The sequence below is a fragment of the Benincasa hispida genome, chromosome 11 (assembly GCF_009727055.1).
Source record: "Benincasa hispida cultivar B227 chromosome 11, ASM972705v1, whole genome shotgun sequence".
NCBI lineage: Eukaryota > Viridiplantae > Streptophyta > Magnoliopsida > Cucurbitales > Cucurbitaceae > Benincasa > Benincasa hispida.
Window position 1 is genome coordinate 47,425,041 of NC_052359.1, and position 16,254 is coordinate 47,441,294.

The following is a 16,254-nucleotide window of genomic DNA, read 5'->3' on the forward strand; positions in this document are numbered from 1 at the left end:
AATAATAATAATAATTTATTATTATTAATTATATATATGTTAATATTAAAAAATCGAGGCGGGGGTGGGGATCAGATTCAGGGTCGGGGACGGGTGGGGATTCCCTCCCCATCCCTGAGGGGACCCAATTTAAATCCGGTTTGACCCCCATACTTGATCAAATCGGGGATTTCTCATCCCGATCGGGTCGAGAACTCGCGAAAATTTTTACCATCCTTAATTTAAACCATGGATTTTGAATTTGTACCAATTTACACCCTCCATTATGTTCATTTTTGAAAAATTTCATATGAAAGTTATAGTTGCATAAATTAAACCTCTAAACTTTCATAAATGACTCATTTTAGACCATTAGACAAATATTCCTTTGAAAACTTTCCATGCATTAATCTAATCGTCCATTCGTAAAATCGACATTTGATTTGAAGAAGTCCACACAGATTTGAGAATTAATGTATATATGATTTTCTAAGTTAATCATAATAAAATGTCTAAATTGTTTGACTTATGAAAACTTAGGAGTTTAATTGATTTAAGTTATAAGTTTCACAGGATATTGGTTGAATGAAATTTGAGGAGTATATAAATTGATATAATAATAAAAATTTACCGTTTAAATTGATACAATTATTATTCAGAGTTTCAATTAATACAACCTTTAAATTAAGGAATATAAATTGATATATATATTTGCCGTAAAAATTAATTACTAACACTAGAAATGTAAAATTAAAGTGATTGACAATATATCTTTTATATCTGCCCAATCAATGACAAAGCTACAAGACCCCTCAAAGATTGTATATTAGTAGTATATAAGAGACCTTTAATATTAATATTGTTGTTTTCAAAACTTATTAGAAAAATATTGTTGTTTTGAAACTTAGTAGAGAAATATTGTTGTTTTGGGATTTCGAGGCTAGAAGTCGAGGGTTGAGGATTCAACTAATTTAGAGGTCAAACGTTGAGAACTCGACAAACAGAGAAAAACATGGAAATAATACGTAAATTAGGGTTGTCAAGGGTTGAAGTTTTGACATACATAAGTTGAAACTTCAACCCTCGACAAGGAAAAGGAAATCTCGCTAATTTTGTGATGAGGATCTCGCTCTAGAAGGGAATCTCGCTAATTTTGTATATTAGGTTGTCGAAGGTTGAAGTTCTGGCATACATAAGTGCAAACTTCAAACCCTTGACAAGGAAATAAGTGGGTGAAGCAGATTGTAGGAGAGAGTGAGATTAAAAGCGAGACTGTAGGAGAAGAGCGAGATGGAAAGCGAGATTGTAGGAGAAAGCGAGATTGAGAGAGCGAGATTGTAGGAGAGAGCGAGATTGTAGGAGAGAACGAGAGCGAGATGAGTCTGCCACATGGAATAAACGGCCAACCAGTCAGCTGACGTGGTCTGCCACATGGAAATCGTCTTCACTTTATTTACTTTCCATAAGTCTGAAAAAGTGCATATATATCACCAAGTTGCCCCGCTTCGATTCCCCTGCACGATTCCCTACATGCATTGACATTATCCGATTCCCCTGCTTCGATTCCATGCATTCATTGACGCATTCATGCCCCCTGCCATAGCCTTAATGTCTTTTCAACCACCCTAAACCCGTTGGTCGAGTGTTCAACACTTGACCTACATCCTTTTAAACCACCATCCTCTTCATTTTTCCTCAATCACTCCTTCGATAATTTTTGAAGACTCACTACCCTTGATTTTGCTCACTTCTCTCCCTTGATTTGCTCATTACCCCTTCATAGCTCACTACCCCTCACTGCCTTCGAAAATAAGCCTTCGAAATCATCTTCCTCTCCTCCCATTTCCATTTCCATTTCTCTTCTTGTATTTTCGTTAAAATACAAATTATCTCACACAACTATGCTGGTTCGTTACTCTACTAAATTTTTTATTTTTTAAGAATAATTATAAATTTTATTTTGTTCTTATATTATTATTTTTTTTATAGATTCTATTTTTTTTTTTTAATTTTTTGTAATTGTTGTTAGATAACAAATAACAGGAAAAAATGGCGAACGTTGTCACTTTGAAGGAAAAAAAGAGAACTATCGTCGAATCTGTGAGTTGAACTTATGATATTTGAAAAGTTTAGTTTATTCTTATGATATTTGATTTATTTAGTATTAATTTTGATGTTTATAGTGTTAAAATGTTTAGTTTTTGTTATGTTTAAGAAGTTGATATTTATAGTTTAATACAAAATTATTGTGATAGTTAACAAGTTTAGTATAGTTTCAAAAGTTTAATATAGTTTGAAAATTTTAAATTTATTCATATGATATTTATTTCTTTAGTATTAACTTTGATGTTTATAGTGTTAAAAATGTTTAGTTTATTGTTATGTTTAAGAAGTTGATATTTATAAGTTTAATACAAAATTATTGTGATAGTTAAACAATTTAGTATAGTTTCAAAAGTTTAATATAGTTTGAAAATTTTAGTTTATTCATATGAAAATTATTGTTATTATGTTTATTGTGATACGTTGATATTTTCTATTATTAACATTGAAAATATAGTTTAAAATAGTTTTGAAAAAGTTTAATTTAATTTAATTTTTTATTTTGTATTAAATTTGAAAAAATAGTTTTAAAAAGTTTACCTCATTTTAATTTGAAAAGTTTAATTTGTTGTTATTTTAAAAAATAGTTATAAAAAGTTTAATTTATTGTTATGTTTAAAAAGTTGATGTTCATAAAACTTAAAAAGTTTATGTTTATAAACTAAAAATTTTAATATTTTTTAATATACTTCTTATAAAATGTATAATAGAAAAAATTGATGTTTGTCTTTTTTTTTTTTTTTTTTTTTTTAGAAAATGGTAGGCAAATGCTTGGGATTTTTGTTGTTTACAAATGGTAATATGATTGATGGTATTGATGGAGTTGAGTATGACCAACCACCAAGTGGGAGTTTTACCATAAATGTGAACAGTGGAATTGTATTTAAACAATTCATTCAATGATTGGGATGTTACTTAGTGTAGATATGGGAGCAAATCAGATAGAAATAATATATAGACATCCAATCTAAAACCATCGGGATCAATAAGAATTATGTCATTTTCTATTTCGAATGCACAAGCTATGAACTTGATGTTCTCAATGGCAATGTCAGTGCCAAATGTAATGCATTTGTATGTAAATGTAAATATGATAGGGGTGAATCCTGATACATCATTTAACCAGTTTGAAGATCCAACTCAATGTATCGATCTTAATCTGGAGTCAGTTGCATCGCATGTGATAATGAAGATATAGCGGCTAACAAACCTGTACAGAGACTTCAGAACAGAAACGGATGACGATTTGAAAAGTTGGATTTCAATGGTCGTGAACATGAGATGCTTTCAGATACATTTAATGATTTGGATATGAATGTATTGGATAGCATTCGGAACATGACCCAATTGTAGCTCCTGTGGACGTTGAATATAATGCAATTGTATAAAGGAATGATTTGTCAAGACAAGGAAATGCTACAACACGTGGTCAAGTGTCACGCACCATTCGGCATTCCATGCTCGCATTTTATGGCCGTTTGCTCACATTTTAACATGAACTACGAAGATTTTATTGAGAACTACTACAAATTGTCAACGTATGTTGAATGTTACTCTCCTCAATTTCAACCTGTACCGCATGAAGATTACTAGATCCCCACACCCTAATATGCCCGTCTTACATCCTAATCCATCATTGTTGAGAAAACCTGGTAGACCGAAAAGTTCACGTTATCACAACGAGATGGATTGGACAGAACCAGCCACTCTACAATGATGTGGATTTTGTAACCAGTTAGGACATAATCGAAGGAAATGTCCTTCGTTACTAAGACGGGCTCCAGATAGTTAGGGATTGAAAAATAAATAATTTTGTTATTATATATTCATTTTAGTGTATATTCAATTTTTTAATTAATAATTTATTGTATATTCAATTTTTTAATTATAATTTATTGTATATTCAATTTTTTTTATAATAATCTATTGTATATTCAATTTTTTTTTATTGTAATCAAAAAGTTTTACATTATTTCTTACCCTCACACTTTTCTCTACTATTCAATTATAGTCAATTTTAATATATTTTTTTTTTTCAGATCATGGCTTTAAACCCAGGACCTGTTGATCCCAATGTTTTGTACGACCAGTCCATTCATCGATCATATGTTGTATCGGGATCGTACTACTGGAGAAATATCTTGCAGACGTCGAGAGGCAGTTCTCCAATGACACTATCTCGCTCCACCCTCAAATACTACCGCTACTGTGCACATCTGGATTCTATGGGTTGCAAGATTATGATTTATTTAGTTGGACTGGCATCTGATCACAACCTTGGTCGAGAAATGGAGGCCTGAGATGCATACATTCCATATGTCTGTTGGAGAGTGCACTATCATTCTACAAGAACATAGAAGTGTTGTTGGGGTTACCTGTTGACGGTGAACCGGTCACCAGAGTGATGTACGATGACTAGTTAGAAGTTTGTCAACTGTACCTCGGTGCGACCCCACCTGCCGACAAGATTAAAGGATCGAGGTTAAGTTTAATATGGTTAGGAACACAATTTTGTGAGCTCACAGATGATGCAAACGAGGAAACCGTCATAAGATATGCGCGAGCATATATACTACAAATGATGGGGGGAAATCTGTTTTCAGATAAATCAAGTCATTTTGTTCACTTGATGTTCCTGCCACTATTAGCTAACCTCCATGATGCGGGGCGGTATTCATAGGGTGGGAGCATGTTTGGCATGGTTGTATAGAAAACTATGCAAAGCAACAAGACCTGAGGTTCGAGAGATAGCTGGGCCTCTCATAGTTTTGCAACTATGGGCTTGGGAGCGATTTCCAACAATGGCTCCACAGCTACATCATGTTAATGATGCTCAGTTAGTTGGACGAGCCTACGGTTTTTGGTATGTTGTTTTAATTCAATTTAATTTTTATATCACTGATCTAGTTAATTGAAATTCTAAATTATCAATTTAAAAATTTAGGTGGAGAGACAAATTTTGTATGACTAGGACAGCCACACATGTAGTCAACCAGTATAGATACATGTTTGATATGCTTCAACCTGAACAAGTACATTACACTAAACCTAATTGATTATTTTATTCACATTTTTATTGTATTTGTCTTTAATATTCTCTAATATAATATTTTGTGTTTCGGGTTATTTGGGAGCCGTAACAAATTATTGTGCATATTTGCCTAATTTTTGTACGAATGTGTCAAAACATATGGCGGACGATGAGTCCTCTTCATATGTTTTCACATTGGTGAGTGACATCTTCCTGACAGGGTGATGAGACAATTCGATTTTCAGCAGGATGCCCCATCGCCTTGTAATACTGAACCGTACTGCATGATATTGACCTAAGGACTGGAGATTGGTCCGAAAAAGTTGCACATTTGGTAGTGCGATGGCACTATCGTGCAAGGTTTATTGTAGTGGGGGTTTCTCTTGAACAGTTTGAACAAAATATCACTCAAGAATATATTCCTTGGTATAATAATATCACAAGGCGCTACGTCACTCGTCCGGGAGCAGCTGTGGGTCATATGGTAAATGAATGAATATTATCTAATTTTTTTAATTTAAATATTATCTAATTGTTTTATAATTCATAGAGATCGAACAACAGTAGACTCTGTGAGGTTGCGAATGATCCGAACCAGGTTCTTGCTATATGTAGTGAACAACCAAAGCTATATGGAGGAAATTCATTATATGTACGATATACCTATTGTTCCTCCACCAGCTCCTAGACGTAGAGGACCTGTTCAGGAAAAGGATGAGTTTGATGAGGTTGCACATAATGTGGAAGAGTTTCCCCTATGACGCAGATCACGAGTCAAACTGATTATGTTAGTTCGATGATGATGATGCCAACATTTGGTTCAGGACATTATGACTCAGAGGCTGGTCTTAAGTCTTCTAACGTGCATGGACATGGTCGGGGTCGTGGATAATGAATATTTATATTATGAAGTGCCTGCAGAGTACCAGAGCAACATTAAGAAGAACCCGAGCAACCTCAAGTTCAAAGTCGACGACGACAACCAGCTCGAAATCGACGACATCCGCCTTGTGGGACACATTGATTTTTGTAATTATTTTTTATATAAATGAGATATTTAATTTACATTTTTTATTTTTATGAGTTATTATTTTTAAAATTTATTCTTTTTAGAGTTTAAATAAATAATAAATTTTTTAGAATTTTTTTTTTAAATGGAAAATTTAAAAAAAAGATTAGAAAGAAAAAGGTGGAATGTGTAATAATTAAAAAGGAAAAAAAAAGAAAATTGTACGGTATTTCTCGCTCTCTATTAAAATCTTGCTCTCGCTCTCTCAAACTCTCACTGTCTCTGATAATCTCGCTCTCGAATTTGATTGAGAAGTTCAGTGGACAAAAAAGGAGATTCATTAGCTCCTTATTTAGTCAGACTTAAAAAAAAACTGAATTAAAAAGTTGGAAAAGTGATTTTGTAATAATCATCAATTGAGAAGTGGTTTTTAGATAAAATAATCAATTTACCGAATAATTTCTTCAAAGACAATTTTACCAAATAGTTGTTAAAATTCTTTCGTAATGTTCTTTTTACCTTAAAATGAACTCGACTATGAGGGCGAAAGAAAGGGGTTTTTTTCTTCTTTTTTTTTTTTCAAAATTAATTTAATTAAATTGTTTTTTAATTAAAAAAGAAAACAAAATTAAAAGATATTATTTATTAGTTCCTATTGGTCTAATTTTAGTCAATATACCCATAAATAATCTTAACTTTAGTCATAGTTTATTGTTGGTTGTTTTATTATTGTTTTTTAAATTATCAATTAATATTTTCATTAAAAGAATTAGAAATATATTCTCATATTATATTTTTAAAAATGAAAAATGAAAATTTAAAATTTTTGATAAAAATTAATTTCGAAGGTTTGAGTTATTCATTGAAAGTACACTATTAAAATTTGACACTCAAATATGGATTGTTTTCAAATATAACAAAACGAGCCTAACAAAATGTGATAGACATTAGTATCATTAATACACAGTCATATTTTACTATATTTCAAAAAAATTTATCATTTAAAAGAATTACCCTTTGAATATTGGAATTAATATTTAATAAAAGAAGGGTTTTAAAAAATAGAAAAATAAGAGAAAATACTTACACAAAATAGTAAATTTTTTTTTTTTTTTTATAGATGTTAATAGAAGTCTATAATATAAAATGATAAAAGTCTATAATTAATACTATGTGATAAATGCCGATAGAATAATATCTATGTTTTTTTTGTGTTATTTTTTAAAATAGTTTGATATTTTTTTAATTTTTTTTTTTAAAAAAATTATATAAAATAGTATTTAAAAAAAAGGAAAAGGAAAAATAGAATCAAAGGACTCCAAATAAAAGGAAAAAAGGGAAAATTAAATAAAGGCAAAGGAAGTGAAGGAAAACAGTCGTGGTGGCGTACGAAAGAAAAGGCAGACTGAAACTGAAAAGCGAAAGCAAAGGGCGGGTTGGCTTCCGATGCCACATTTGTGACCTGTGGGGTCGGATCGCTAATATAAAGGCGCGGCTCATCAGTACAAAAAGAAAAAACTATCCACACACTAAACCAACCCATCGTCATCCTCCTGGTTCACCAGTTTCTCATTTACACTAAATTTCTCACTCACAGATTCAACACACCGCGATCATGGCGATGAAGCAGGCTGCTACAGCAGCGATTCGAGCTCTTTCCTCTTCTGTAACCTCTCACTCATCACCTCTCCTCAGGAATCTTCATGTATGCGATTTTACCTTTTCTTGATTTCTACTCTTCTTTTTCTTCGTTCATTGCCAAGTTTGAGATTCTTCTGGTTTTTATGTTGAGTTTCTCAAGTTAGGAAGTTGAATCTTCCGCCAATTTGTTCTTCTTATGGATTTGATCGCTCAAGTGTTTTCTTATTTTCAGTCGAAGACTAGTTTCTGTGTCTCTCTGTGTCTCTGTGTGATTGATTTAAGGATGGATTTATGGATTATCCAAGGTTACTTTTCTGATTTATGAGTTTCCGATCTTGAAGCCTGGTTTGTGTATCTATGTGATTGTGATGTTTGATTGGCCGATCGAGGAAGGATTTATGTTGTGATTTATAAGTTTATTTGAGTCTTCGATCGTGAAGATAGATTATTAGAAGCTAGGGGTGATCATCGGAGACCGTCGATTTCTTCGGTTTGATCTCTCCGGCAAGGTGGTGTTGAAATAAACAAAACACAAATTAAGCCAAACAGAAATTAAAAAAAGTAGAAAATAAAACGGAAAAGAAGAAGAACAGAGATGAAGAATCGAGAGCGAGATCAGAAAAATGATGGAGAAATGAGAAAGAAAAAGATGAATAACGATGGAGAGGGAAAGGGGGGAGTTGGAGTAGGAGAAATAGAAAACAAAACTGGAATTGAAATTAAAGGAAAAGATAGGGAAAAGAAAAATAAAAGAAATTTTAACCTATTGAAACAAACAAACTATTTACATAGATAAAAAAAACACATATAGGCTTCTGAAAGAATTTTATCCCTTTTTATTAGTTATAAACTAATCTTTATTAATTTTTATTTATTCTTTATTAATCTCTATTAAAAAATATTAAATTTTACTACTCTATGTAAATAGTATTTTTCAAATTTTTCAAAAATAAACTTCAAAAAGTTTTTTTTTCGTAATTATAATATGAAAACTATCAGTGGTTTTAAAAACCGGCCCATGGTTTTCATTTATTCTTGTAATATCTTTTAGTTTTTCTATGGATTTTTCTTCGTCTTTAAAATGTATTTCGAATGCATGCATTCCTTCGGCTTCTGGTCGGTCCTATCCATTTTCAACCATAATATTAAATTTTTATTGAAATATTGATATTTCTATTGATATTTTCACATTTTCATGAATTCGATATCGACATGAAGGTAAATCAATAATTTCATTTTATCGTAAAAAAATCCACAAAACACGAACATTAATCATAAAAATAACACTAATATAAATATAGCATAAATAATAGATATATTAACTTATTTAGAAATCATAAAAGATTTATTTATTAATTTAATTTAAATGTATTTTATTTGAACTTTTTATTTTTATAATTTTTCCATAAATATCTATCGAAATCAATATTTTATGAATATATTTTCATCAAATTTTTTGTAAAAAATTAATACTGATATTTCTTAAAATTATTGATATTTTCGTAGACATCTACATTTTAAACGTTGCCTCTAACCGGAACAACAAGTTGAGTTAGTGTTTAATGTTTTGGTGTGATTGCGAGCTGGATCGAGAGGTGGAGGGAGCAATTCTGTATAATTGGAAGTTGATATCGTGGTTTGTGAATTTGAAGTTAGTTAATTAATGGCTTTCATTTCTCCCTTAATTTTGAGCAGGCTTCTGCAGGGAGCAAGAAGATCGTCGGTGTGTTTTACAAGGCTAATGAGTATGCAGCTCTGAACCCTAATTTTGTGGGATGTGTGGAAGGAGCCTTGGGCATACGCGAATGGTTGGAATCTCAAGGTCATCAGTATATAGTTACTGATGACAAAGAAGGACTCGATTGTGGTAAGCATCTGACAAAACGTTCTACCTGATTCGCCTATCTGTATTCTCTATTTTACAAGGACGACTTTGTTACCGCTAATATTATGATAATTAATTTTATGATGAGTAAACATTCTACCTGAAAGGTAATCATTTATCCTTTTATTTTTAGTTTTTAAAAATTAAACTTATTTTTTCTCTTATGATTTGCATGGTTCTTTAATTGAGTTATTAGTCAAATTCAGAAAAAAAAAGTTTTTATAAACTATTTTTTTAGTTTCCAAAATCTGTCTTAGTTTTAAAAATACTTCTAAAAATATAGCCAACAAAACTTGAAAATTAATGGATGAAAAATAGGATTTATAGACTTAATTTTCAAAAACAAAAACAAAAAACTAAATGATTATCGAACGTGTCTTTAATTATTTAATTTTATATTACAATTCAAATGGAAATCTATCCAAATATCTCGTGAAACATATTTTTCCAAAGAACTCAAAGTATCTAATTTTGTCGGTGAAAATGCTAGGATAGTTCGTCTAGTTACGTATTAACTGTGTTCTAATTGAAGCCATGTGGTTTTATGCATCCTTGTTTCAGAACTTGAAAAGCACATTCCAGATCTTCATGTTCTCATTACAACCCCTTTCCATCCTGCCTATGTAACTGCTGAAAGGATCAAAAAGGCCAAAAACTTGCAGTTGCTTCTTACGGCTGGAATTGGATCTGATCATGTTGACCTCAATGCTGCTGCTGCTGCTGGACTAACAGTTGCAGAGGTTACTGGAAGCAATGTGGTTTCAGTTGCAGAGGATGAGCTAATGAGAATTCTCATTCTCGTCAGGAATTTCCTACCAGGACACCACCAGGTCATTAATGGCGAATGGAATGTTGCTGGAATAGCTCACAGGGCTTATGATCTTGAGGGCAAGACGGTTGGAACCGTAGGAGCTGGACGAATTGGCAGACTTTTACTTCAAAGGCTGAAACCTTTCAATTGCAATCTCCTCTACCATGACCGGCTCAAGATTGATTCTGAACTTGAAAAGCAGATTGGAGCACAGTTTGAGGAGGATCTGGATGCAATGCTACCAAAATGTGATGTACTTGTCATCAACACTCCTCTAACTGACAAGACAAGGTATTGTTTTACTTTTGGAGTGTAAATTGAGATGATGACCCATAAGGAAAATTGTGAACAATACTATCTTTAAATTGGAGGCTTGACATTCATGTCTAAAAACAACTTAAATTTTGATGTAGAGGACTATTTAACAAAGAAAGAATTGCCAAGTGCAAGAAAGGAGTACTGATTGTTAACAATGCTCGAGGAGCAATTATGGATACTCAAGCGGTTGTTGACGCTTGTAACAGTGGACACATTGGAGGTAATTGCAGAATATAATTCTTTAGCACTGCGGTAGCATATATCAATTACTCAATACATGATGCTTCGGTTTGTCAAATACGTTATATATATATATATATATATATTAAAAATAGAAATATCAAAGTGACTATTTTGGCTCCCGACTTATAAACATATGACATATGAAAGGTAGTACATTAGTTTCTACGAGGTGACACATTAACTTTTAGATGCTACATAATTAGACAATTGACGTTAGAACACTAAATTGACAAGCATGCAAAAGTTTAGTAACTAAATATATAGAAAAAAAATGCCAAATATTGAACACATTTTTTAGTCTGTAAAGTAAGATAGTTTTACTTTTCAAATAATTCAAAGGGCATGGATGGAAGAGAATAGTCTTTCTGTCACACTCCCATGTCAAATTTACATCTAGAATCTAGGAGGTTCTTGTTGATCTAGCCTAAAAACTCATCTTAATGACCTACTATGGATCATTTAGTCAAATAAAGAAGTTCATCCCAATTCCATTATTGGCTAATACTTCAAAGTGTTCTTATTATGCAGGTTATAGTGGTGATGTGTGGAATCCACAACCAGCTCCAAAGGACCATCCATGGCGTTACATGCCAAACCAAGCTATGACACCTCATATTTCTGGCACTACGATTGATGCACAGGTATGGTATAGTATAGTTGCATTGAAACTATTTTCTCATTCTCTTCAAGAGATTTTGAAGTATATCCTTTAGTTTTACTCCCACCAATTTGTGGAAATCAGAGTTCTTATTTTACAGACTGAATTCTAAGTTTGGTTTTTTTAAATTTAAGCTATCAATTAATTTAAAAGGCGCATTTACAAAATCTTTAAAATTTCAATTTTGTTTCAAATAGGTTCACAAATCGCTTGCTTGATGTTTACGCTATTATACTTATATCTTTCTAAAATCGACCCTTGAATTTGTTAAACATATAATCAAACCTTTTTAAAGCAGAAAAACTTGATAAACACATACACAAATACAAACTTAAATAAGAAGTAAATATGGAAAATTCCATCAAAGTGTGCATAGCCCAATTATACTATAATTAACATATAGTATGTGTTAGTAATCAATAGGTCCGTAGTTCGGATTATCCCACCATTATCCCACCCTCTATTGTACTAAAAAAAAAATTGTACAATTTCATTATCCAATGGCTTTCAGTTTGTTTGGTTCTCGTTGTTGGAATGTCTTGAATCTTTCATCTTTGTGTTATTTACGATTTCGATCCTAGAATTCAACAAAGTGTGTATATATCTTCCCTAATCCTAGAGGCATCTTTGTTCTATATTCCGAATTGTTCTCTCTAATAAAAATTGTTCTCTTTCTTTCTGTTCCATGGACGTAGTTAACACACTGTTAGTAAATCCCGTAAATCTGTATGTTGATTCTTTACTGTTTACGCATTTTCTGTTAATCTTTGATCGTCGATGTTTAACACTTGTGTTGGCTATATTTACTAATGATACCTTATCGAAATAATGCAGTTGCGATATGCTGCGGGAGTGAAGGACATGCTTGAAAGGTACTTCAAAGGAGAAGAATTCCCTGCTCAAAACTACATCGTCAAGGAAGGAGAACTTGCACCTCAGTACCGGTAAATAGTTTAGGTTTAGTTTTATTTCCCACGGTGTCCTCTCTAGAGGGCTTTGATTTCCCCTTTCTCTCCCTCTTAGTCAACTATTAGTTAGTTTCCAAAATAAATTGGCTTTGTGGGAGAGTCCGGTTGTGCCTTTTAAGTTATCTTTGTGAGTCTTTTTTCAGTATGTATCTCATCAATAATGTCGTTCCATCTAAAATGGATGTACGAGGATGAATTGTGAGGTTTTTATTTATTTATTTATTTTTATTTTAAATTTATTTTTTTTCCTGCCAAGAAGAAGTTGAATGGATTGATCGAACTAAGGACACATTTATCAATCCGTAATAAAATTTGATGTAATTAGAATGAAATTTCATTGATGAAATAATCATAATAGGCTTGAATCGCAAGTATAATTGAATTGTTTTTGGTCACATTCCTAGAATTATGAATCTATCACATTTTACCGTCATCGTTATCATTACTATTACTGCTTTTTATAATTTTCATACCGTTATAGTAGCAATGTCATTAAAGGTAACGATAAATATAACGATAAAGATCTTGAGTCCCACGTAATTTTCAACCACAATTATATTGAGAACTCTTCATTCTTCAATTAGTTTGCACGATTTGATTACATATTTTCAGGTGGGTCTCATAACGCATTACGATTGTGAAACACATGTAAATAACGACAAAAGTAATCAATTGAGACCTACTTTTTACATTATCATTGATGGATTACCTTTGATTGGTGTAAATGTGACCTAATTCTTCAATTAAAAAGATTGACACCAACAAATTGAACAAAATCGAACTAAGGCCACGTTTACCAATCTATAATGAAAATTGTTGTAATATAATCGTAATATTAGATTGATTTTTATTATGTTTACTTAGAATTATGAATCTGCTACATTTACTATTTTTGTTATTTTTAACGCTTAAGGGTCAAACAGTAATTATAACGTTAACAATAAATGTGACAAATTCATAATTATAATGCTAGAACAATAACAATAACGGGCTACCACAACTATAATGGTAGCGACATCGATTGGTGGGTCTCACGTAATTTTGAACTGTAATCGGATTGATCACTCTTTTGCACCTCAAATTATGCTATTTGATTACAAACTTGGAAGTGGGTTTCACATTTCTTTACAATAACGAAACACGGGTAAATGACAACAAACGTAATCAAATGAGCCAACTTTTCATATTACCATTGATTTATTACATTTCTCCTAAAGTAAACGTGACCCGGAAGCTAATCTAAATTGAAATGATCAACCATGATGTGGATTTCGACAAAATTGGTTTCTTTTCTAGTTCAATAAAAATAAAAGATCAAACTTTTGACCTTTGAGATGATAATTAGCATTTTATCCACTAATCGGATTAATCATGATAATTGGTATTTTTTTTTGTTTGAAAAGTAACATCTTTATTCAGGCTCATGGGCCAATGAATGAGTTACATCTTTTGTGTTTATAGAAATAGCCTAATTAGGGAAATTTTCACACCAAACACCGGTCGACTTGAAGCACCTGGCCTTTTCGGCTGCTTCATGGGCCATTAGATATACATTTCTTTTAACATGAATGAAAGAAAGGGAAGAAAAACCAGAGGCATATTCTTCTATATTTTCCTTTAGGCATTCCACTTCCAAATGAGAAGAAAATTTTCCCTTCAACCGATTGGAAATTTCGTAAAATAACTCAAAAATTAAAAAAAAATCTATGGATGACCTCTTTCTAAAAATTTTTATATGGCTAACCTTTTTCACATGTGAAATGCCAGATATACCCTTACTTTTTAAAACCAAACCAATGCCTATTCCATCTTTGTTTACAAGCCGGTTATTCGCATTCGGGTACTTCTCTCGGTTTTCTCTTAACATCTCTCTTTGTCTTTGACGTCATTTGCTGCTCGTCGGTCGTATCTATTAGGGTTGATGCCCAAACTCTCGTAGGGTTTTGTAGTTTGTAAACACCTGTATGAACAAACACTTGTGATGTAATAATATGAGATATTTTCTTCATTGTTGTCTATGCAATATGAGATATTTTATTTGCATTTACCATAAACCAATAATCTAAGATCCCTAGTTTTCGTTGTAACTTAAGCATGTATGTGGAAACATTCAAGTAGATCATGCCTTAGTGATAACCTAAATGGTTTGTAGTATATGGATAAAGGAGGGAAACCTTATCTTGGTGACACTACGGATACGACCCGCTTTATAGATATTACAAGTGTTGTAAAGTGCTACAGATGGTTTAATTCTGATCCTTCATGTGGAGACATGCGAGCGGGGGTGTCCTATACAAAGGAGTTTGTATAAGATCGAACCACAAAATGTTTAATCTCGTTATATAATGTCGTTCATGATAGAGACTTTCATTTCATTAGGATTGTTGAGTTTTATGTCCTAAAACTTGTGGTATGTAAACAAATGGAACTTATTCTGAAAACTCAATAAAGGTGTTATTGAATAGATGTATTGATTGATAGAAATTCAATAAACCTAAAAGTCCTTTGACTATTGGATGAGTACTTGAACTTTATGTGGAAACATAAAGGTGGATCAAGTTCGAGTAAATAGTCAAAATGATATATAGTATATGAATAAGATTGGGTACCTTATTCTGGTAACACTACTGGATGCGGCCTGCTCTGTAGTTGTTACAAGGAGTTGTAAAGTACTACAAACGAAGTGATCCTAATTTGTTTATTTTGGGACATAAGGAGTGGGGGCATCCTTGTGCAAAAGGTTTTGTACAAGATCGGACCACGAAATCAGTCACTCTTACTTTATAACGTTATTTACTTTTTAAGACTGACTATTTCAAAGCGATGACCTAGGTAATTTGACTTTAATCCTGAGCTAACTATGAACTCCTGTTTATTTGGAATTATCCTTAGATTTGCATAGGTGAGGGTTGGGTCAACAATGTCGGCTCAATAAACCTCCCATTTCAAGGGTAAGACTAGATAGATAGCTAGGGACATAGGGTGTAAGACGGTATTCACTCTTACCTATTTTTAGAGATACTAGAGAAGTTGTTCCCTTAAGTGCTGATTCTGGGTCTTAAACAAGGGATCTCGCCCTCTCATTGGCCTGAGAAGGACTTGGTTTTGTTGATTGAATCATAAAATAATTGTTCATTAGGGGATCAGTGGGGACTTAAGGAATAAGAGGTAATTTCGTTGGGGGTAAAACAGATATTTGACCCAGCCGTTATTACGAACAACTTGTGAAGGGTTGACTTATTAATCATGGTTATATCGAGTGAACATAATATATCTACAGTGAGGGGAGTTCAACTATGGGCTTTAGTGGAGTGACCTATTAGTTAACGAATGAGGGTTAGATCGGTCTAATGAGTTTAGCCGATTAATCTCGGATCGTTGGAGCTCATGATCTGTAGGTCCACGAAGTCCCCCTACTAGCTCAAAAATGAATTAGCTCTAGAGTAGCGTGATAAGTTAATTTGAAACGTTTAAATTAGAATCAAATGGAATTGGAGAATATATATTTAAATATGATTTAAATATATGAAGATGGAATTGTGTAAAATTAATTTAATATTGGATATTAAATTAATTAGAATTGTTTAAATAATTATTTATTAATTTAT

General features: G+C 32.2%; 1 protein-coding gene across 1 annotated transcript; it reads left to right on the top strand.

The window, feature by feature from the left end:
• The first annotated feature begins 7,610 nt into the window (after positions 1-7,610).
• Positions 7,611-13,023, top strand: LOC120091148 (formate dehydrogenase, mitochondrial). The gene is made up of 6 exons (XM_039049020.1): positions 7,611-7,827; positions 9,459-9,630; positions 10,210-10,750; positions 10,873-10,997; positions 11,549-11,661; positions 12,513-13,023. Exons 1-6 carry the CDS (start codon positions 7,738-7,740, stop codon positions 12,624-12,626), a joined length of 1,155 nt encoding a protein of 384 aa, XP_038904948.1. The 5' UTR covers positions 7,611-7,737; the 3' UTR covers positions 12,627-13,023.
• The last annotated feature ends 3,231 nt before the right edge of the window (positions 13,024-16,254 follow it).